We start from the raw sequence: 24,855 nt of genomic DNA on the forward strand, positions 1-24,855 counted from the left end.
TGAGATTCCCAATCGGACATGTCCGGCGCATATGACGGTTTCCGGACCCCTGGTGGTGACTGTCTATTGTGTGTTGGTGGTTAGGACTTTGTTCATTGTGTGTTGATTGTCTATTGTGTGTTGGTGGTTGTTTATTGTGTGTTGACTGTCTATTGTGTGTTGACTGTCTATTGTGTGTTGGTGGTTAGGACTTTGTTCATTGTGTGTTGATTGTCTATTGTGTGTTGGTGGTTGTTTATTGTGTGTTGACTGTCTATTGTGTGTTGACTGTCTATTGTGTGTTGGTGGTTAGGACTTTGTCTATTGTGTGTTGGTGGTTGTTTATTGTGTGTTGACTGTCTATTGTGTGTTGACTGTCTATTGTGTGTTGGTGGTTAGGACTTTGTTCATTGTGTGTTGATTGTCTATTGTGTGTTGGTGGTTGTTTATTGTGTGTTGACTGTTTATTGTGTGTTGACTGTCTATTGTGTGTTGCTGGTTAGGACTTTGTTCATTGTGTGTTGATTGTCTATTGTGTGTTGGTGGTTGTTTATTGTGTGTTGACTGTTGACTGTTTATTGTGTGTTGGTGGTTAGGACTTTGTTTATTGTGTGTTGATTGTCTATTGTGTGTTGGTGGTTAGGACTTTGTGTGTTGACTGTCTATTGTGTGTTGAGGGTTAGGATTTTGTTTATTGTGTGTTGACTGTTTATTGTAAGATGAGTGTTTATTGTAAGTTGAGTGTTAATTGTAAGTTGAGTGTATATCGTGTGTTGACTGTTTGGTTTTTGTTTATTATGTGTTGACTGTTTGGACTTTGTTTATTGTGTGTTGACTGTTTATTGTGTGTTGACTGTATTTATCATGTGTTGACTGTTTGGACTTTGCTAATTGCATAGTAACTTTGTTTATTCAGAGCTCCAGATAAGCTGCATATCTGTGTGAAGTATGCTTAAAAAATGCAGAAATATGCAGTAAAATAAAATCCAAGCGTATCAAATAAGCAACGAAATTACAGATATGCTACAAAATAGAAATTATAAACGGGCATTCCGTCAACCTTGCCAAACTCCACAATGACAGTTACATCATGATTATTTGCCATCACACTTTCTTGTGGAAGTATCATGGTATTTTTGAGTCCTATAAAGCTCTCAAACCCACACGACACAAGGTTTGCAGGGACTAGATGAATAGTGTTTTTAAATATTTAACTTAAATACCCACATGTGTAAAAACTAGTGGGTAACAGAAATTTGTATACCCAGATAGAATTACTGATACCCAATGATTTTAAAATGCATCAGTAAAATACCCACAACACCAAAAGCTTATCTGGAGCTTAGTTATTGCATGTTTACTGTTTGGACTGTTTATTGTGTCTTAGCTGTGTTTATTGTTAGTTGACTGTTTGGACTGTTTATTGTGTATTGGCTGTGTTTATTGTGTGTTGACTGTTTGGACTGTTTATTGTGTGTTGACTGGACTGTTTATTGTGTGTTGACTGTTTGGACTGTTTATTGTGTGTTGACTGTGTTTATTGTGTGTTGACTGTTTGGACAGTTTATTGTGTGTTGACTGGACCGTTTATTGTGTGTTGACTGTTTTTTTTTTGTTTTTTTTTATATTTTTATTGTGTGCTTATTGTGTGTTGGCTGTTTATTGTGTGCTTATTGTGTGTTAACTGTGTTTATTTTGTGTTGACTATGTGTCTGTTTATTGTGAGTTTATATAGTGAGTTGTCTGTGTGTACTGCGTGTCCTGTGGGTGTTCATATTACTTGTTGTTGCAGCTAGGCCAGTTCCCAGATGACCGGCACTGTTCCCGCCTCCGCACAGTCATGGCCCACCATACTCCCTCCCTGGTGAGTGAAACCTACTGTGTCTACTGCCACTTCCCAAGGGAAATGAGGGGGTAATGCCTTCACAGGAAATCAAACATGCCAGCATAATTATGTGGGGACATAACCCTTATTCATGTACCTTTTCAACAGTTGAATTTTCTTTCAGGTGTTATATGAGAGAGGGAAGATGTCAGACAAGACAATGCAGTTGATCAACACCAATCTGTCAAGTGCCCTGAAGGAATCATTAGCATCAGGGACCGAGTTCTGGGACAGCTCCAAGACTCTGAAGACACTAGCAGAGGAAGATTACTTCAAAATGGATGGAGAATTGCTTGAATGGCCTGGAGACTTGAAAGGAATGATGTCTGAAAGTAAGCAAAGGCACATTGTGACATTGGCAGCATAACCCCTTTGCCACTAGTTATATGTGCAAATCAAAAATACTGAATGTTGTAGATGTTCATGTTTGATGTAAAATACTCAGGTTTATCTCTATAAAAGATCCTGACTACTGATTAATGTAAGTAGTCCTCTGTTCCTTCAGTCTTTCACATTGTAGAATATACATGTATCATGTTCAGGTGACTCTCTTGGACTGACTGCAGCTGATGAGTTCGATCTGGCAGTGCATTCCCTGGGTGCCGTAACATGGTAGGCTTTAAAGTTATTTCTTTCTGTTTGACGTAGTGTGGCTGTCATGTACAGGGAGTAATGTGATGTAGTGTGGCTGTCATGTACAGGGAGTAATGTGATGTAGTGTGGCTGTCATGTACAGGGAGTAATGTGATGTAGTGTGGCTGTCATGTACAGGGAGTAATGTGATGTAGTGTGGCTGTCATGTACAGGGAGTAACGTGATATAGTGTGGCTGTCATGTACAGGGAGTAATGTGATGTAGTGTGGCTGTCATGTACAGGGAGTAATGTGATGTAGTGTGGCTGTCACATACAGGGAGTAATGTGATGTAGTGTGGCTGTCATGTACAGGGAGTAATGTGATGTAGTGTGGCTGTCATGTACAGGGAGTAATGTGATGTAGTGTGGCTGTCATGTACAGGGAGTAATGTGGTGTAGTGTGGCTGTCATGTACAGGGAGTCATATGGTGTAGTGTGGCTGTCATGTACAGGGAGTAATGTGGTGTAGTGTGGCTGTCATGTACTGGGAGTCATATGGTGTAGTGTGGCTGTCATGTACAGGGAGTAATGTGGTGTAGTGTGGCTGTCATGTACAGGGAGTAATGTGGTGTAGTGTGGCTGTCATGTACAGGGAGTAATGTGATGTAGTGTGGCTGTCATGTACAGGGAGTAATGTAATGTAGTGTGGCTGTCATGTACAGGGAGTAGTGTGGCTGTCATGTACAGGGAGTAATGTGATGTAGTGTGGCTGTCATGTACAGGGAGTAATGTGATGTAGTGTGGCTGTCATGTACAGGGAGTAATGTGATGTAGTGTGGCTGTCATGTACAGGGAGTAATGTGGTGTAGTGTGGCTGTCATGTACAGGGAGTAATGTGGTGTAGTGTGTCTGTCATGTACAGGGAGTAACGTGATGTAGTGTGGCTGTCATGTACAGGGAGTAATGTGGTGTAGTGTGGCTGTCATGTACTGGGAGTAATGTGATGTAGTGTGGCTGTCATGTACAGGGAGTCATATGATGTAGTGTGGCTGTCATGTACAGGGAGTAATGTGATGTAGTGTGGCTGTCATGTACAGGGAGTAATGTGGTGTAGTGTGGCTGTCACATACAGGGAGTAATGTGATGTAGTGTGGCTGTCATGTACAGGGAGTAATGTGATGTAGTGTGGCTGTCATGTACAGGGAGTAATGTGGTGTAGTGTGGCTGTCATGTACAGGGAGTAATGTGATGTAGTGTGGCTGTCATGTACAGGGAGTAATGTGATGTAGTGTGGCTGTCATGTACAGGGAGTCATATGATGTAGTGTGGCTGTCATGTACAGGGAGTAATGTGATGTAGTGTGGCTGTCATGTACTGGGAGTAATGTGGTTTAGTGTGGCTGTCATGTACAGGGAGTAATGTGATGTAGTGTGGCTGTCATGTACAGGGAGTAATGTGATGTAGTGTGGCTGTCATGTACAGGGAGTAATGTGGTTTAGTGTGGCTGTCATGTACTGGGAGTAATGTGATGTAGTGTGGCTGTCATGTACAGGGAGTAATGTGATGTAGTGTGGCTGTCATGTACAGGGAGTAATGTGATGTAGTGTGGCTGTCATGTACAGGGAGTAATGTGATGTAGTGTGGCTGTCATGTACAGGGAGTAATGTGATGTAGTGTGGCTGTCATGTACAGGGAGTAATGTGGTTTAGTGTGGCTGTCATGTACTGGGAGTAATGTGATGTAGTGTGGCTGTCATGTACAGGGAGTAATGTGATGTAGTGTGGCTGTCATGTACAGGGAGTAATGTGATGTAGTGTGGCTGTCATGTACAGGGAGTAATGTGATATCGTGTGTGCAGGTACCTCCAGTACTCTCTGTTGGACCAGGAGCTGCTGAGTATGAGAAAGTTTGTACAGTACCGGCCAGTAGACTCTGCTCCCACTGTAAAGAAGACTGCTGCACAGTTCTCACAGAAACACATGGTAACGAAATACCTTAATGTCTACTTTTATGTGGAGAAAATCTGTTCTGTTGAAGTGTAATGGGGAATATTCTTTTATAAAAATGATTGAGGCTGTTGGCATAAGCTGGTTGTGTGAAAGTGAGAGGCTTGTGATGGTGGAGTGCTGCTGATTCTGCTGCAGGTGCTGGATGGGGTGACCCTGTTGAACCTGGACCTGGTGGAGAACTGCATGACCGGGACCACAGAGGGCACTCTGCTGGAGAGACTGGACCAGTGCTGCACTCCGTTTGGTAAGAGGGACGTTATAGTGCTTTGATCCCTCTAGTGCCTGCACATTATGTAAATACCACTAGAGCTGGCCGTTTGGTGGCTGCAGATACATTAGTGCACTGTTGTGTGTGCTGGATACATTAGTGCACTGTTGTGTGTCCTTGATACATTAGTGCACTGTTGTGTGTGCTAGATACATTAGTGCACTGTTGTGTGGACTTGATACATTAGTTGACCGTTGTGTGTCCTAGATACATTAGTGCACCGTTGTGTGGACTGGATACATTAGTGCACTTTTGTGCGTGCTGGATACATTAGTGCACTGTTGTGTGTGCTAGATACATTAGTTCACCGTTTTGTGGACTAGATACATTAGTGCACTGTTGTGTGTGCTAGATACATCAGTGCACTGTTGTGTGTGCTGGATACATTAGTGCACTGTTGTGTGTGCTGGATACATTAGTGCACTGTTGTGTGTGCTGGATACATTAGTGCACTGTTGTGTGGACTGGATACATTAGTGCACTGTTGTGTGTGCTAGATACATTAGTGCACTGTTGTGTGTGCTGGATACATTAGTGCACTGTTGTGTGTGCTGGATACATTAGTGCACTGTTGTGTGGACTTGATAGATTAGTGCACTGTTGTGTGTGCTAGATACATTAGTGCACTGTTGTGTGTGCTAGATACATTAGTGCACTGTTGTGTGGACTGGATACATTAGTGCACTGTTGTGTGTGCTAGATACATTAGTGCACTGTTGTGTGGACTTGATAGATTAGTTGACTGTTGTGTGTGCTAGATACATTAGTGCAATGTTGTGTGGACCTGATACAGTAGTGCACTGTTGTGTGTGCTAGATACATTAGTGCACTGTTGTGTGTGCTAGATACATTAGTTCACCGTTGTGTGGACTAGATACATTAGTGCACTGTTGTGTGTGCTAGATACATCAGTGCACTGTTGTGTGTGCTGGATACATTAGTGCACTGTTGTGTGTGCTAGATACATTAGTGCACTGTTGTGTGTGCTGGATACATTAGTGCACTGTTGTGTGGACTGGATACATTAGTGCACTGTTGTGTGGACTAGATACATTAGTGCACTGTTGTGTGCGCTGGATACATTAGTGCACTGTTGTGTGTGCTAGATACATTAGTGCACTGTTGTGTGGACTTGATAGATTAGTTGACTGTTGTGTGTGCTAGATACATTAGTGCAATGTTGTGTGGACCTGATACATTAGTGCACTGTTGTGTGTGCTAGATACATTAGTGCACTGTTGTGTGGACTTGATAGATTAGTTGACTGTTGTGTGGACTGGATGGATTAGTTGACTGTTGTGTGGACTTGATAGATTAGTTGACTGTTGTGTGTGCTAGATGCATTAGTGCACTGTTGTGTGGACTGGATAGATTAGTTGACTGTTGTGTGGACTTGATAGATTAGTTGACTGTTGTGTGGACTGGATAGATTAGTTGACTGTTGTGTGGACTTGATAGATTAGTGCACTGTTGTGTGTGCTAGATACATTAGTTGACTGTTGTGGCCCGACATTTAGCAAACCGTTGTGTAGGCGAAATATGTAGTGGTTTTGCTTGGTGAGAAAGCTTCAGGTAAACATTTTGATGCCATAATTGGATGATATGATTATGCTATTTACTTCCCTGTGATATTGATAGAACATTTATAAACATAAAAAGCTGATGTGAAGTGTTTCTTATGTCTATCTGTACAGGCAAGAGATTGTTTCGCCAGTGGTTGTGTGCGCCTCTGTGTAGCCCGGCAGCCATCAATGATCGCCTAGATGCTGTGGAAGACCTGATGGCCTCACAGGACCTGCTTGTGGACATGGTGGAGGTCATGAAGAAACTACCTGACCTGGAGAGACTCCTCAGCAGGTACGTACCGGTAAGGTGGGAATGCCAGAACACACTGAAGGAACACTGTTTAAGATTGCATCACAGCTTGTGCAGCTATTTGTTTGTTTGTTGTTTAACGCTGCACTCAGCAAGATTCCAGCTATATGACGGCGGTCTGTAAAATAATCGAGTCTGGACCAGACAATCCAGTGAATGACATCATGAGCATCGATCCACGCAATTGGGATCGATGACATGTATCAACCAAGTCAGCGAGCCTAACCACCCGATCCCGTTAGTTGCCTTTTACGACAAGCATAGTCGCCTTTTACAGCAAGTATGGGTTGCTGAACATCTATTCTACCCCGGAATCTGCACGGGCCCCTTGTGTAGCTAGTGCTCATTAGCTTGCTTTACCAAATATTGCTCTGATTGATAGATTATTCATTCATACTGCTAAAGCATCGCCCCTATTTACAGAATCCACACATTAGGATCAGCTTGCAGAAGCAGGAACCACCCGGACAGCCGAGCCATCCTGTATGAAGAAGTCACCTACAGGTAGGTATGCTGACACACAATTACTCCCAAGCATAACACCATTCTGACACACAATAACTCCCAAGCATAATGCCATTCTGACACACAAATACTCCCAAGCATAACACCATTCTGATTCACAGTTACTTCCAAGCATAACACCATTCTGACAAACAGAAACTCCCAAGCATAACACCATTCTGACACACAATAACTCCTAAGCATAACACCATTCTGACACACAATAACTCCCAAGCATAACACCATTCTGACACAAAAACTCCCAAGCATAACGCCATTCTGACACACAATAACTCCTAAGCATAACGTCATTCTGACACAGAATAACTCCCAAGCATAACACCATTCTGACACACAATAACTCCTAAGCATAACGCCATTCTGACACACAATAACTCCTAAGCATAACGCCATTCTGACACACAATAACTCCCAAGCATAACACCATTCTGACACAAAAACTCCCAAGCATAACGCCATTCTGACACACAATAACTCCTAAGCATACCACCATTCTGACACACAAATACTCCCAAGCATAACTACATTCTGATTCACAATAACTCCCAAGCATAACACCATTCCAAGGCCGTAGTTAATTTTTTTTTTACGGGGGGGGGGGGGGGGGCAAATAAGATTATTCATTTCTTATTCAAGTTAACTTTCCCAAGGAAGAATGTTTTCTCCAAAAAATCCAGGGGGTGCAACTGCCCTCCCTGCCCCCCCCCGGCTGGCTACGGCACTGCATTCTGACACACAAATACTCCCAAGCATAACGCCATTCTCACACACAATAACTCCTAAGCATAACACCATTCTGACTCACAAATACTCCCAAGCATAACACCATTCTGACACACAAATACTCCCAAGCATAACGCCATTCTGACACACAATAACTCCTAAGCATAACACCATTCTGACACACAAATACTCCCAAGCATAACACCATTCTGACACAAAAACTCCCAAGCATAACGCCATTCTGACACACAATAACTCCTAAGCATAACACCATTCTGACACACAAATACTCCCAAGCATAACTACATTCTGATTCACAATAACTCCCAAGCATAACACAATTCCAAGGCCGTAGTTAACTTTTTTTTTACAGGGGGGGCAAATAAGATTATTAATTTCTTATTCAAGTTAACTTTCCCAAGGAAGAATGTTTTCTCCAAAAAATCCAGGGGGTGCAACTGCCCTCCCTGCCCCCCCGGCTGGCTACGGCACTGCATTCTGACACACAAATACTCCCAAGCATAACGCCATTCTGACTCACAAATACTCCCAAGCATAACACCATTCTGACACACAAATACTCCCAAGCATAACGCCATTCTGACACACAATAACTCCTAAGCATACCACCATTCTGACACACAAATACTCCCAAGCATAACACCATTCTGACACAAAAACTCCCAAGCATAACGCCATTCTGACACACAATAACTCCTAAGCATAACACCATTCTGACACACAAATACTCCCAAGCATAACACCATTCTGACACAAAAACTCCCAAGCATAACGCCATTCTGACACACAATAACTCCTAAGCATAACGTCATTCTGACACACAAATACTCCCAAGCATAACTACATTCTGATTCACAATAACTCCCAAGCATAACACCATTCCAAGGCCGTAGTTAACTTTTTTTTTTACGGGGGGGGGGGGGGGGGGCAAATAAGATTATTCATTTCTTATTCAAGTTAACTTTCCCAAGGAAGAATGTTTTCTCCAAAAAATCCAGGGGGTGCAACTGCCCTCCCTGCCCCCCCCCCCCCCCCCCCCCCCCCCCCCCCCGGCTGGCTACGGCACTGCATTCTGACACACAAATACTCCCAAGCATAACGCCATTCTGACTCACAAATACTCCCAAGCATAACACCATTCTGACACACAAATACTCCCAAGCATAACGCCATTCTGACACACAATAACTCCTAAGCATACCACCATTCTGACACACAAATACTCCCAAGCATAACACCATTCTGACACAAAAACTCCCAAGCATAACGCCATTCTGACACACAATAACTCCTAAGCATAACACCATTCTGACACACAAATACTCCCAAGCATAACACCATTCTGACACAAAAACTCCCAAGCATAACGCCATTCTGACACACAATAACTCCTAAGCATAACGTCATTCTGACACACAAATACTCCCAAGCATAACTACATTCTGATTCACAATAACTCCCAAGCATAACACCATTCCAAGGCCGTAGTTAACTTTTTTTTACAGGGGGGGGGGCAAATAAGATTATTCATTTCTTATTCAAGTTAACTTTCCCAAGGAAGAATGTTTTCTCCAAAAAATCCAGGGGTGCAACTGCCCTCCCTGCCCCCCCCCGGCTGGCTACGGCTACTGCATTCTGACACACAAATACTCCCAAGCATAACGCCATTCTGACATCCCAAGCATACCACCATTCTGACACACAAATACTCCCAAGCATAACGCCATTCTGACACAAAAACTCCCAAGCATAACGCCATTCTGACACACAATAACTCCTAAGCATAACACCATTCTGACACACAAATACTCCCAAGCATAACACCATTCTGACACAAAAACTCCCAAGCATAACGCCATTCTGACACACAATAACTCCTAAGCATAACGTCATTCTGACACACAAATACTCCCAAGCATAACTACATTCTGATTCACAATAACTCCCAAGCATAACACCATTCCAAGGCCGTAGTTAACTTTTTTTTACAGGGGGGGGGGCAAATAAGATTATTCATTTCTTATTCAAGTTAACTTTCCCAAGGAAGAATGTTTTCTCCAAAAAATCCAGGGGGTGCAACTGCCCTCCCTGCCCCCCCCCCCCCCCCCCCCCCCCCCCCGGCTGGCTACGGCACTGCATTCTGACACACAAATACTCCCAAGCATAACGCCATTCTGACTCACAAATACTCCCAAGCATAACACCATTCTGACACACAAATACTCCCAAGCATAACGCCATTCTGACACACAATAACTCCTAAGCATACCACCATTCTGACACACAAATACTCCCAAGCATAACACCATTCTGACACAAAAACTCCCAAGCATAACGCCATTCTGACACACAATAACTCCTAAGCATAACACCATTCTGACACACAAATACTCCCAAGCATAACACCATTCTGACACAAAAACTCCCAAGCATAACGCCATTCTGACACACAATAACTCCTAAGCATAACGTCATTCTGACACACAAATACTCCCAAGCATAACTACATTCTGATTCACAATAACTCCCAAGCATAACACCATTCCAAGGCCGTAGTTAACTTTTTTTTTACAGGGGGGGGGGGGGGGGGGCAAATAAGATTATTCATTTCTTATTCAAGTTAACTTTCCCAAGGAAGAATGTTTTCTCCAAAAAATCCAGGGGGTGCAACTGCCCTCCCTGCCCCCCCCCCCCCCCCCCCCCCCCCCCGGCTGGCTACGGCACTGCATTCTGACACACAAATACTCCCAAGCATAACGCCATTCTGACTCACAAATACTCCCAAGCATAACACCATTCTGACACACAAATACTCCCAAGCATAACGCCATTCTGACACACAATAACTCCTAAGCATACCACCATTCTGACACACAAATACTCCCAAGCATAACACCATTCTGACACAAAAACTCCCAAGCATAACGCCATTCTGACACACAATAACTCCTAAGCATAACACCATTCTGACACACAAATACTCCCAAGCATAACACCATTCTGACACAAAAACTCCCAAGCATAACGCCATTCTGACACACAATAACTCCTAAGCATAACGTCATTCTGACACACAAATACTCCCAAGCATAACTACATTCTGATTCACAATAACTCCCAAGCATAACACCATTCCAAGGCCGTAGTTAACTTTTTTTTACAGGGGGGGGGGCAAATAAGATTATTCATTTCTTATTCAAGTTAACTTTCCCAAGGAAGAATGTTTTCTCCAAAAAATCAAGGGGTGCAACTGCCCTCCCTGCCCCCCCCGGCTGGCTACGGCTACTGCATTCTGACACACAAATACTCCCAAGCATAACGCCATTCTGACACACAATAACTCCCAAGCATACCACCATTCTGACACACAAATACTCCCAAGCATAACGCCATTCTGACACAAAAACTCCCAAGCATAACGCCATTCTGACACACAATAACTCCTAAGCATAACACCATTCTGACACACAAATACTCCCAAGCATAACACCATTCTGACACAAAAACTCCCAAGCATAACGCCATTCTGACACACAATAACTCCTAAGCATAACGTCATTCTGACACACAAATACTCCCAAGCATAACTACATTCTGATTCACAATAACTCCCAAGCATAACACCATTCCAAGGCCGTAGTTAACTTTTTTTTACAGGGGGGGGGGGCAAATAAGATTATTCATTTCTTATTCAAGTTAACTTTCCCAAGGAAGAATGTTTTCTCCAAAAAATCCAGGGGGTGCAACTGCCCTCCCTGCCCCCCCCCCCCCCCCCCCCCCCCCCCCGGCTGGCTACGGCACTGCATTCTGACACACAAATACTCCCAAGCATAACGCCATTCTGACACACAATAACTCCTAAGCATACCACCATTCTGACACACAAATACTCCCAAGCATAACACCATTCTGACACAAAAACTCCCAAGCATAACGCCATTCTGACACACAATAACTCCTAAGCATAACACCATTCTGACACACAAATACTCCCAAGCATAACACCATTCTGACACAAAAACTCCCAAGCATAACGCCATTCTGACACACAATAACTCCTAAGCATAACGTCATTCTGACACACAAATACTCCCAAGCATAACTACATTCTGATTCACAATAACTCCCAAGCATAACACCATTCCAAGGCCGTAGTTAACTTTTTTTTACAGGGGGGGGGGGGGGCAAATAAGATTATTCATTTCTTATTCAAGTTAACTTTCCCAAGGAAGAATGTTTTCTCCAAAAAATCCAGGGGTGCAACTGCCCTCCCTGCCCCCCCCCGGCTGGCTACGGCACTGCATTCTGACACACAAATACTCCCAAGCATAGCGCCATTCTTTTAAATGACTGCTTTACACAGTGAGTGAACATTGATTTTCAGCAAAAGAAAGATAGAAGATTTTCTTGCAACACTTGGGGGATTTCAATCTGCGTTTCAAATGGCACAGAAACTGCAGACTCACACTTCTAATTTTAAGTAAGTGTCTATGCATCTTGTTCGGTTGGAGGTTGTTACACTTGTGTGTGTGTGGATGGCTATGGTGTAGTGTCCATGTAAGTTGTTCTGGAGGTTGTTACACTTGTGTGTGTGTGGATGGCTATGGTGTAGTATCCATGCAAGTTGTTCTGGAGGTTGTTACACTTGTGTGTGTGTGGATGGCTATGGTGTAGTGTCCATGCAAGTTGTTCTGGAGGTTGTTACACTTGTGTGTGTGTGTGGATGGCTATGGTGTAGTATCCATGCAAGTTGTTCTGGAGGTTGTTACACTTGTGTGTGTGTGGATGGCTATGGTGTAGTATCCATGCAAGTTGTTCTGGAGGTTGTTACACTTGTGTGTGTGTGGATGGCTATGGTGTAGTGTCCATGCAAGTTGTTCTGGAGGTTGTTACACTTGTGTGTGTGTGGATGGCTATGGTGTAGTATCCATGCAAGTTGTTCTGGAGGTTGTTACACTTGTGTGTGTGTGGATGGCTATGGTGTAGTGTCCATGCAAGTTGTTCTGGAGGTTGTTACACTTGTGTGTGTGTGTGGATGGCTATGGTGTAGTATCCATGCAAGTTGTTCTGGAGGTTGTTACACTTGTGTGTGTGTGGATGGCTATGGTGTAGTGTCCATGCAAGTTGTTCTGGAGGTTGTTACACTTGTGTGTGTGTGTGGATGGCTATGGTGTAGTATCCATGCAAGTTGTTCTGGAGGTTGTTACACTTGTGTGTGTGTGGATGGCTATGGTGTAGTATCCATGCAAGTTGTTCTGGAGGTTGTTACACTTGTGTGTGTGTGGATGGCTATGGTGTAGTGTCCATGCAAGTTGTTCTGGAGGTTGTTACACTTGTGTGTGTGTGGATGGCTATGGTGTAGTGTCCATGCAAGTTGTTCTGGAGGTTGTTACACTTGTGTGTGTGTGTGGATGGCTATGGTGTAGTATCCATGCAAGTTGTTCTGGAGGTTGTTACACTTGTGTGTGTGTGGATGGCTATGGTGTAGTATCCATGCAAGTTGTTCTGGAGGTTGTTACACTTGTGTGTGTGTGGATGGCTATGGTGTAGTATCCATGCAAGTTGTTCTGGAGGTTGTTACACTTGTGTGTGTGTGGATGGCTATGGTGTAGTATCCATGCAAGTTGTTCTGGAGGTTGTTACACTTGTGTGTGTGTGTGTGGATGGCTATGGTGTAGTATCCATGCAAGTTGTTCTGGAGGTTGTTACACTTGTGTGTGTGTGTGTGGATGGCTATGGTGTAGTATCCATGCAAGTTGTTCTGGAGGTTGTTACACTTGTGTGTGTGTGGATGGCTATGGTGTAGTATCCATGCAAGTTGTTCTGGAGGTTGTTACACTTGTGTGTGTGTGGATGGCTATGGTGTAGTGTCCATGCAAGTTGTTCTGGAGGTTGTTACACTTGTGTGTGTGTGTGGATGGCTATGGTGTAGTGTCTATGAAACTTGTTCGGTTGGAGGTTGTTACACTTGTGTGTGTGTGTGTGGATGGCTATGGTGTAGTATCCATGCAAGTTGTTCTGGAGGTTGTTACATTTGTGTGTGTGTGTGGATGGCTATGGTGTAGTGTCCATGCAAGTTGTTCTGGAGGTTGTTACACTTGTGTGTGGATGGCTATGGTGTAGTGTCTATGAAACTTGTTCGGTTGGAGGTTGTTACACTTGTGTGTGTGTGTGGATGGCTATGGTGTAGTGTCCATGCAAGTTGTTCTGGAGGTTGTTACACTTGTGTGTGTGTGTGGATGGCTATGGTGTAGTGTCTATGAAACTTGTTCGGTTGGAGGTTGTTACACTTGTGTGTGTGTGTGGATGGCTATGGTGTAGTGTCCATGCAAGTTGTTCTGGAGGTTGTTACACTTGTGTGTGTGTGTGGATGGCTATGGTGTAGTATCCATGCAAGTTGTTCTGGAGGTTGTTACACTTGTGTGTGTGTGGATGGCTATGGTGTAGTATCCATGCAAGTTGTTCTGGAGGTTGTTACACTTGTGTGTGTGTGGATGGCTATGGTGTAGTGTCCATGCAAGTTGTTCTGGAGGTTGTTACACTTGTGTGTGGATGGCTATGGTGTAGTGTCTATGAAACTTGTTCGGTTGGAGGTTGTTACACTTGTGTGTGTGTGGATGGCTATGGTGTAGTGTCCATGCAAGTTGTTCTGGAGGTTGTTACACTTGTGTGTGTGTGTGTGAATGGCTATGGTGTAGTATCCATCCAAGTTGTTCTGGAGGTTGTTACATCCTGAGATGTACTCTGTACAGGTCCACACTACTGAAGAAGACTATCTCCATTTGCTGCTCCAAGGCAGATCAGGGACACTTCCCTGACATCAGCGAAGACTTGGCATTCTTTGATGTAAGTCTTTAAGCACAAATTCTGGGACATAGGGGTGCCGGGAGGCGGGTTAGGATGTACAGAACTGTTAGAGCAGGGGAGAGTTATGGCTGGAGGCAGGGAAGGATGTACAGAACTGTTAGAGCAGGGGGAGAGTTATGATCCGGAGGCAGGGAAGGATGTACAGAGCTGTTAGAGCAGGCGAGAGTTATGGCCGGCAGGCAAGGAAGGATGTACAGAACTGTTAAAGCATGGGTGAGTTATGGCCGGGAGAGTTATGGCCGGGAGGCAGGGAAGGATGTACAGAACTGTTAGGGCAGGGGAGAGTTATGGCAGGGAAGGATGTACAGAACAGTCAGAGCAGGGGAGAGTTATGGCAGGGAGGCAGGGAAGGATGTACAGAACTGTTAGGGCAGGGGAGAGTTATGGCAGGGAAGGATGTACAGAACAGTCAGAGCAGGAGAGAGTTATGGCTGGGAGGCAGGGAAGGATGTACAGAGCTGTTAGAGCAGGGGAGAGTTATGGCCGGGAGGCAGGGAAGGATGTACAGAACTGTTAGAGCAGGGGAGAGTTATGGCCGGGAGGCAGGGAAGGATGTACAGAACTGTCAGTGCAGGGGAGAGTTATGGCAGGGAAGGATGTACACAACTGTTAGAGCATGGGAGAGTTATGGCCGGGAGGCAGGGAAGGATGTACAGAACAGTCAGAGCAGGGGAGAGTTATGGCAGGGAAGGATGTACAGAACTGTTAGAGCAGGGGAGAGTTATGGCAGGGAAGATGTACAGAACTGTCAGAGCAGGGGAGAGTTATGGCCGATAGGCCGGGAAGGATGTACAGAACAGTTAGGGCAGGGGAGAGTTATGGCAGGGAGGCAGGGAAGGATGTACAGAACTGTTAAAGCATGGGAGAGTTATGGCCGGGAGGCAGGGAAGGATGTACAGAACTGTTAAAACATGGGAGAGTTATGGCCGGAGGCAGGGAAGGATGTACAGAACAGTTAGGGCAGGGGAGAGTTATGGCAGGGAGGCAGGGAAGGACGTACAGAACTGTTAGAGCATGGGAGAGTTATGGCCGGGAGGCAGGAAAGGATGTACAGAACTGTTAGAGCAGGGGAGAGTTATGGCAGGGAGGCAGGGAAGGATGTACAGAACTGTTAGAGCAGGGGAGAGTTATGGCAGGGAAGGATGTACAGAACTGTTAGAGCAGGGGAGAGTTATGGCCGGGAGGCAGGGAAGGATGTACAGAACTGTTAGAGCAGGGGAGAGTTATGGCCGGGAAGGATGTACAGAACTGTTAGAGCAGGGGAGAGTTATGGCCGGAGGCAGGGAAGGATGTACAGAACTGTTAGAGCAGGGGAGAGTTATGGCCGGGAAGGATGTACAGAACTGTTAGAGCAGGGGAGAGTTATGGCCGGAGGCAGGGAAGGATGTACAGAACTGTTAAAACATGGGAGAGTTATGGCCGGAGGCAGGGAAGGATGTACAGAACAGTTAGGGCAGGGGAGAGTTATGGCAGGGAGGCAGGGAAGGACGTACAGAACTGTTAGAGCATGGGAGAGTTATGGCCGGGAAGGATGTACAGAACTGTTAAAACATGGGAGAGTTATGGCCGGAGGCAGGGAAGGATGTACAGAACAGTTAGGGCAGGGGAGAGTTATGGCAGGGAGGCAGGGAAGGACGTACAGAACTGTTAGAGCATGGGAGAGTTATGGCCGGGAGGCAGGAAAGGATGTACAGAACTGTTAGAGCAGGGGAGAGTTATGGCAGGGAGGCAGGGAAGGATGTACAGAACTGTTAGAGCAGGGGAGAGTTATGGCAGGGAAGGATGTACAGAACTGTTAGAGCAGGGGAGAGTTATGGCCGGGAGGCAGGGAAGGATGTACAGAACTGTTAGAGCAGGGGAGAGTTATGGCCGGGAAGGATGTACAGAACTGTTAGAGCAGGGGAGAGTTATGGCCGGAGGCAGGGAAGGATGTACAGAACTGTTAGAGCAGGGGAGAGTTATGGCCGGGAAGGATGTACAGAACTGTTAGAGCAGGGGAGAGTTATGGCCGGAGGCAGGGAAGGATGTACAGAACTGTTAGAGCAGGGGAGAGTTATGGCAGGGAAGGATGTACAGAACTATTAGAGCAGGGGAGAGTTATGGCCGGGAAGGATGTACAGAACTGTTAGAGCAGGGGAGAGTTATGGCCGGGAAGGATGTACAGAACTGTTAGAGCAGGGGAGAGTTATGGCCGGAGGCAGGGAAGGATGTACAGAACTGTTAGAGCAGGGGAGAGTTATGGCAGGGAAGGATGTACAGAACTATTAGAGCAGGGGAGAGTTATGGCTGGGAGGCAGGGAAGGATATACAGAACAGTTAGAGCAGGGGAGAGTTATGGCAGGGAAGGATGTACAGAACAGTTAGAGCAGGGGAGAGTTATGGCAGGGAAGGATGTACAGAACAGTTAGAGCAGGGGAGAGTTATGGCAGGGAAGGATGTACAGAACTGTTAGAGCAGGGGAGAGTTATGGCCGGAGGCAGGGAAGGATGTACAGAACTGTTAGAGCAGGGGAGAGTTATGGCCGGAGGCAGGGAAGGATGTACAGAACAGTTAGAGCAGGGGAGAGTTATGGCCGGGAAGGATGTACAGAACAGTTAGAGCAGGGGAGAGTTATGGCAGGGAAGGATGTACAGAACAGTTAGAGCAGGGGAGAGTTATGGCAGGGAAGGATGTACAGAACTGTTAGAGCAGGGGAGAGTTATGGCCGGAGGCAGGGAAGGATGTACAGAACAGTTAGAGCAGGGGAGAGTTATGGCCCAAGTATGTTTCACAAATACTGGTGTGAGCATGACTTTTTCTTAAATAATAAAAACAAACAGGGATTTGGACCAGTTCCTTTTCTAGGATACTGGCTGATTGCCATCCATAATGTCGGAAAGTTGTTTGGTAAAGTCATATTAAAAGATATGAATGTTAGAGCATGGGAGAGTTATGGCTGGGAGGCAGCAAAAATCACTGTGAAGTAAATGTGAAGGTCATTCTCAACATTATCATAACCAAAACTTAAACGATATGTCAACAACCAATATCCTTAATAAACACTAGCTCTTGCTCAATTATCAAATTTTGACAATCTCCTCATCATGGTAAAGAATTACATTTTGGGTTAAATACATTTTAATCTTCATCACAGTTATAGATGAAATCTATTAAGAATTATATAATTCATTCTGTATCTTAATTGATCAGGCACTCTGGATAATGCCTGATTAGGGTGTGATAAAGAGATACTGCCTTGGCTTTTACAAATTCTTTGAAATAAGTATGCGTTATTATGATGGTAATCACTTTCAACACTATCTTTTTTAAAAATAAATTATTTAAAAAGAAATAATATTATATCCTATAGAAAGAGCCAACAAGCTAAGTTTTATACCAGGTGGATGTTGTACCATCAAACATTTAGTGTTTGTTAGTTAATGCAATTAAATCATATTAATCTGACTTTTATACGGCATCAATTAAATAACTGGTTGGAATAAATATTAATTACTTGATTAGATTATAATTTATATCATTACTTGACCATGTTACTCTGAGTTCATAAAAATTCTTGCTATTATTTCCAGTAAATTAATTAAAATGCCTTGACATTTATAATCATGTTTTAGTCTGTCTTACAAATGGGTATCTCTCATACCCTCACTTCTAGTCGCATGTTTAAAAGGAAGCCAGAAGCTGAAATGTAAACATTAAACTTGTTTCCGTCCGGTTGCGCACGCTTCTCCCTATGACAAGTCACAAATCTCTCAGCGCGCCTCTGAGCTGGTCGCTCGAGAAAGACTTTCACGGTAGAATGCTAGTTTGTATTCTACTAGTACTTATCGCTTGTCTACAGTTGTTGTTCTAATTAAGTAATAATAATATGTCTTACCTGTAGACTCCTGAAATGTAATCCTTGGTAATCCATTGTTTGTGTTCAACACGTTTCACTGTTTGACTTGATTATACACGTGGCAACATGTCCGGCATTTGTGCCTCGTGTCAAAGAAAACTGTCTAAAGTAGATCCTCACAAGTATTGTCCTTCCTGCATCTTAAGGACGGGTTTTCAACGTGTTCGTGGGACAAACATCGTAAAGAATGTGATCACTTCTCTTCTATAAACTTAAACTTGTATCTTCGTGCGTTGGCGAAGCGGGCTACTGACCAGCACTATAAGCAGAGAAGGTCGTCCTTGGACAGTTGATGAAGACCCGCCTCAGTCAACTTCTGTTTTCGACAAGACGTGACCGTTCGCCTGCTGATGATACTACCCCCACGACTGATCTTCGTCAATCGGTTGATGGAGAGCGTCACTCAGACTACGGTCCCCAGTCGGTCCGTCTCGCGTTCTACCAACGACGATAGGGAAGTTGTGTGGGACGACAGTGAACTCGGGCGAGACGACAGGTCCAGTGCTTCGTTGGGAGTACGATTCGAACGATAACTACGATGGAGATCGTAGTACTTCTACAGTTAGAGATCGTAGCACTCGTCCCCACGAGGATGTGCAACGTTCTCGCAGGGAGTTTCTAGGAGATCAGCGTCGTAGAGATAATGACAGAACGACACCCTCGTCTCACTTTCATATTGACCCGGCTTTGATAGCCCAGAGGCAGTACAGCCACAACGGCGTCGACCAAGAAGGATTCGACTACGTCGGGGGTCCATGGACAGTCAACCAATACACCAGCTCCTTCATCTACGCCTACACAATCGACGTCGACGATGGATTGTGACGACAGCCTCTCAGACGTCCTCGCCCAGTCCCGATATATATCGGGCCAGATTACTACGGCATGGTTACATCGACTGCACTGAACTACCTGATCATCATGGCAGGACACTCTTACGGGCCCAATGGTCATCGCAACAGTTGTTCGACGGTCGTACTAACGATATTCAGGACAAGCACTCCAGAGAAGCCGAGCGTGACATCATTTTGGCTTCATACATCCTGTCCAGACGGCCACCGGTTTCGAACGCCCCACGACGCCGTTACAGAAATGAGAATGTGCAACGGCCCTTTCGCAGGGACATGCTTCAACAGCAAGAGAGATTCGGAAAGGAGAGGTCGCCAGGTCTCCTTTTCCAAGTATCCCAGAGGGGGAAAGAGCCAGCAGGGGAAGAAGTGAGGACCCTTCCCCCGCCGTCACCGTCGTTGCAGTGACACTACCTTTAGACGAGCTACCGGTAGGGGGGGGGGACTTCATCACTTTGCCCACAGGTGGACTTTCCTGAACGAGGAAGGTGGCATGGGTGGCCCAGTCGTCTAATGCGCCGCGATTGGCCTGAAACCTGTGATTGTGGGTTCGAATCCCAGTTCGCCCAGATTATGTTTCTAGGTTTATCAACACCATACCCAGGCACGTGGGTTTCACCAAAGTGGTTAACGTCTGAGACCTGCATCACTTCGGGCTTTAAGACATTTTGACAACAGGCTACACCCCACGCCTGAGATCGACGCCACTACTGACGTCATCCCCTACGTTCCACACTCCACCAACGGATCGGCTGACAGAGGCAATCCCAGACGCCCTGTCGAGACCATCGAGGCCGTCTCCCACGGAGTGAATGATCCAGTCTTTCATCTGCTGACAGATCGACTCTGGTTGCCCCAAGTAGATCTCTTTGCAACCCGGTACAACAACCGCCTCCCTCGATTCGTGTCGCCGGTTCCAGACCCACGGGCATGGCATCGCTCAAGCGATATCGTGCGAGGGTCTAGACGCTTATGCGTATCCGCCAACAGTGCTGTTACCATCGATACTGGAGAAAGTTCGTCAAACGGCTAACCTACGTCTGCTTTTGATCGCGCCTTATTGGCCAGCCAGAACGTGGTTCCCGGAACTTCTTCAGATCATCGATCAGCCACCGTTCCCCTTGCCAGATTGAGACGACCTCCTTCTTCATCCTCACACCGACGACTTGCATCCGGGGATAAAGAACTTCCAGCTTCACGCCTGGGTTTGCTTAAGACCTCGTTAATAAAGAAAGGATATTCGGCTAAAGCGGCAGTGCTTGTCTCGTTGGTACATGGAGTTCAGACTTGTAAGCTGTATGAAACAAGTGGACCTCTTTCTCCATTTTCGCCAGGTCTCCCCGGTGGTAGCAAACCCACCTCAGCTGGCGGAGTTCCTCGTCTATCTCCGGTCATCTCGGCGTCTGAAAGGGTCGACGTTCTCGACTTATCTGGCAGCTTTGGCTTCAGTGGTGCCATCTCCTACGGGCGACAAGCTCACTAAAGTACCAGAGTTGCAGAAGATTCTACGTGCCTTCATGGTTGAAGATCAGTCACGTAAATTCAGATCGCCGGCCTGGGACCTCGATGTCGTTCTGCGCAACCTGTCTAGTCAGATTTACTAGCCTCTAGATCAGGTCGCGTTCGACTTATTGTCTCAGAAAACGTCTTTCCTTCTATCGCTGGCTACAGCAGCGAGAGTATCGGAAATACATGTCATTGACGTCGGTCAGATTACGTTCTATCAGCATAACCATGGCAACGTCCATCATGGTCTCAGATGGGATTTCTTTTTTTTTTAACGAAAAATCAAATTCCTTGCCAAGATTCGAGAATATTCCTCATTCCTTCCTTGTCTGCCATTATGGGCCCTCATGATCACACTGATCTCACCCTGTGCCCAGTTCGTGCGCTTCGTTTTTACCTGCAGCGATCTGAACAGCGACAACAACATTTTTGACGGCTGTTCATACCGCTCACAACCAATGCAAAGAAAGATTTTACATGTAATACTCTCTCCTTTTGGTTGAGAGTGGTAATTCTCAGAGCTTATGAGGCGCAAGGACTCCCACCTCCTCTCATCCGCACGAAGTTCGAGCCATAGCATCAACATTAGCACTCCACAGTAATTGTTCGCTGTAAGCTATTATGGAGGGCTGCTTTTGGAGATCTACTTCAGTGTTTGCTTCGCATTATCTCAGAGATATCTCCACAGAAGATGTTGAAGGACTCAAACAGTTTGGTCCACTCGTGGTGGCACAACAGATCTCTGAGAAAAGACAGTGAATTTGTGCTTTATTCACTTTGGACTTTTTGCTCGACACTTCCTGCCAGATAACAGGTTACAATAAAAGCTGTTGGTGAATGTACTCATTCTTATGTTTTTGTTGTTGCGTGCAGTACTTAGGCTTTTTTATTATTGTTATTCAGTGTATGCATCGTTTTCCAATACTTTATAGTACTGCTCATATTTTTTAGTTACCTTGTATACTGCGAGTTGCTCGGTAACTAAATTATGCGCCAACCAAACTTCGATCGCAGTTCAACTGTCGCATCGATAATTAGTTGTGTGTCGAAGAGCATTAACCATGCTGTGCGTTCGTGATAAACAACTTGTCTCGTCAGTGCATCTGGTCGAATGTTCTATTGTCACTACAGAGGGGGGAGGAACTTGGTACATTCGACGTGAAAGAGGTCACTTCCTGATTACTTTCCTGACCCTCCTTCCAGTGTTCTGTCGAATTCTACCAATATGTACGACTGAAAACAGACTTAAACATGGGTTTTTCAGATTAAAAACGATGTTTAATTGGTCTGTTTTCAGTCGTACGTTCCCACCAGTCCAGTCCTGCTTGATGGCTTATTCTTCGAGATTTGTGACATGTCATAGGGAGGTGCGTGCGCAACCGGACGGAAACAAGTTTAATGTTTACATTCCAGCTTCTGGCTTCCTTATAAACGTGCGACTAAAAGTGAGGGTATGAGAGATACCCATTTGTACGACTGAAAACAGACCAATAAAACATCATTTTTATTCTGAAAAACCCATTTTTAACAGTTATGTTGCTTCACTAAAATGTGTATCAGTAAACTTCCACTACCAGTGAAAAACTTATGTTGCAAACAATTCTAAACCAATAATTGTCTTATATTAACTAAGATGGGTTTTTATTTCAATCTGTCAAAATTTTCCTCTTTAACCTTTAAGGGATGATTACATTTTACAAGAATAGGATCAGGTAATTCATTACTGCATTCTTCATAGAAATGCTGAAATACAATGATTATACTTATATGTTTAAAGAGTTATTACTGCTAGAGTAATTTAACATATTAGGCCAGGCTTTTTTTTATTTTTAGGATTACAGATTTTTTTTTCAGCGCAAAATCCAGGGTTGGAGGAGGGAAAAAAAAGAAGCCAGATGCTTTTTTTGTGTGGGGAGATTACAGAATTTTACAACCAAAGATGTTGGACAGGAGGGGGAAAAATAAAAAAAGACTGATGACTTCATGAATTTTTTGTGTCTATTTTGCAGCACAGTCTCTCCTCAGCACAAACTTCACAAACTGAATGTCCAAATGATCATAGAGCCAACAGCATAATATTGCTACAAGTTCTGCTGCATTATTAGAGTGATTCGCTTAAAAAACTATTAAGAGTGTAACAAAAATAAAATAAACATTAACATTAAACTCAATCTGTTTTTCCTGATATCACAAAACTAATAAGTGATTAATGTGTCTAAGCCACTGTCGTGAAGAAAGTTCAAAGTAGCACCATTGAGATCTTCAATGTCTTCATAAATGCACAAAACAAACAAAATACTGAAAATAACAATATCTATCACTGTTCATGTTAATTCTAACACTGCAAATGACATATAAAAAAGTAAATATCGCATAGTAATTGGCCACTGTTTTGTCAGAAGAACTTGAAAGTTTGGGGGTCTTCAACCGTTGCACTTGCAGACAGTTTATCAGTGGTTTTCGTTTTGACATGAATATATCTGCAATTCCCAAACTCCAACAACGTACGAAAAGTTGTTGAACTAAGTTCAATCGACATGTCATCTTTCGAAGTTTCTTGAGTAATGAAATTGTCATGAGCAGGGGTGTCCAAGTCTGTTCTAAAGCCATGTTCGAATCCTCCAAGGGTTTGCTTGTACCAACTCCATCCAAAAAGTCACCTGACATCGCTGCTACGAATTGGCGTGTTCCAGTGGTGTCCCAAATATTAATCAAATATTATCACCAAGCGGTGTTACTTTTAGCATGCAACCAAGAACAAAAGATGAGGTACATATGTCCGACTAACTTCATGTAAACTTTCAATAGTTTCTGTGGAGAACCTCACAAGATATGATGTTTATATAAAGAAAAATTTCGGTGAAAGAAATCATCAAAATCAAAATCCAATGGGGCCGTCACTAAAAAAGATATCCAAAAACGGCTAACAGAGTTTGATGTGTTATGTATGGAGACAATTCTCAGAAAGTTTGGAAACATTTCATGGAGTGGACTCGGAGTTGTTTGCATTTGAAGATGGGTGCCCAAAAGACACTGTGAAAACCTTGAATCCAATATGGCCGCAACTAAAAAGATATCCAAAATTGGCTATAAATGTTCGATGTGTTTTGTATGGAGACAATTATCAGAAAGTTTGAAAGCATTTCATGCAGTGGACTCAAAGTTGTTTGCATTTGAAGACAGGTACCCATTAGACAGTGTAAAAACCTTGAATCCAATATGGCTGCCAAACCACGTGACCAATGACCAAAGTCAAAGAACAAAAAATGTCAAGCAACCAAAGCAGCAGACATGTGTAAAGTTTGAAAGTAATCGGATAAGCGGTTGCGGAGCTATAGGGCGAAATACATCTTCAAACAATTCTGTTCTTTTAGTTATCTGCCCTTGGCCTTTGGGCCTACAGCCTTTGGTTTTTGGCGGGCACTAGTACCCAACGGTCTACATACACACACAAAATTTGAACAAAATCGAGCCAGTGGTTATTTTTGCTAGGTCTGGTACAAAAATCAGCGGAATAATAAATAATAATAATAATAAATTGAACGATTACAATAGGGCTCTACAGCCTTTCGGCTTGGAGCCCTAATAAATGACTACGCGGCTATCGGCGGGGAAAAAAATGGAAATCTGATTAATTTTTTTTCACGTTTTCTCAAATATTAGAGTTGGCAGGTCCATAATCTGAAAAATATAAAACGCCTGGACTTATGCTCGAGCAATTTGCAATATTAGTAGATAGGCTTGTTGTGATTTTGCAACTAAATCATATCTAAAAATCTGTAACAAAATAAATCATATCTAAGAGAGAGGAAAACAATTTCCTCCAGATTGTACTTCAGTATGAATAATAGAAGATTTTGTGCACTGACCGAAATCAGGT

The 24,855-nt window shown here is 44.1% G+C and overlaps 1 protein-coding gene across 3 annotated transcripts in view; it reads left to right on the plus strand.

Moving 5' to 3' along the window:
• Positions 1 to 24,855, plus strand: part of LOC139478270 (DNA mismatch repair protein Msh6-like) — a 110,382-nt gene that overhangs the window by 52,190 nt on the left and 33,337 nt on the right. For all 3 annotated transcript variants that reach the window (XM_071260687.1, XM_071260694.1, XM_071260700.1), the window contains exons 15-23: positions 1,772 to 1,843; positions 1,989 to 2,196; positions 2,407 to 2,476; positions 4,297 to 4,420; positions 4,583 to 4,691; positions 6,410 to 6,572; positions 7,014 to 7,094; positions 12,244 to 12,339; positions 14,612 to 14,705. In XM_071260687.1, coding sequence (XP_071116788.1) covers positions 1,772 to 1,843; positions 1,989 to 2,196; positions 2,407 to 2,476; positions 4,297 to 4,420; positions 4,583 to 4,691; positions 6,410 to 6,572; positions 7,014 to 7,094; positions 12,244 to 12,339; positions 14,612 to 14,705 — 1,017 coding nt within the window. The remainder of the gene's footprint in view (positions 1 to 1,771; positions 1,844 to 1,988; positions 2,197 to 2,406; positions 2,477 to 4,296; positions 4,421 to 4,582; positions 4,692 to 6,409; positions 6,573 to 7,013; positions 7,095 to 12,243; positions 12,340 to 14,611; positions 14,706 to 24,855) is intronic.

This window comes from Haliotis cracherodii, unplaced genomic scaffold (genome assembly GCF_022045235.1).
Source record: "Haliotis cracherodii isolate W230 unplaced genomic scaffold, xgHalCrac1.p SCAF_1, whole genome shotgun sequence".
In the NCBI taxonomy this organism is placed as follows: Eukaryota; Metazoa; Mollusca; class Gastropoda; order Lepetellida; family Haliotidae; genus Haliotis; species Haliotis cracherodii.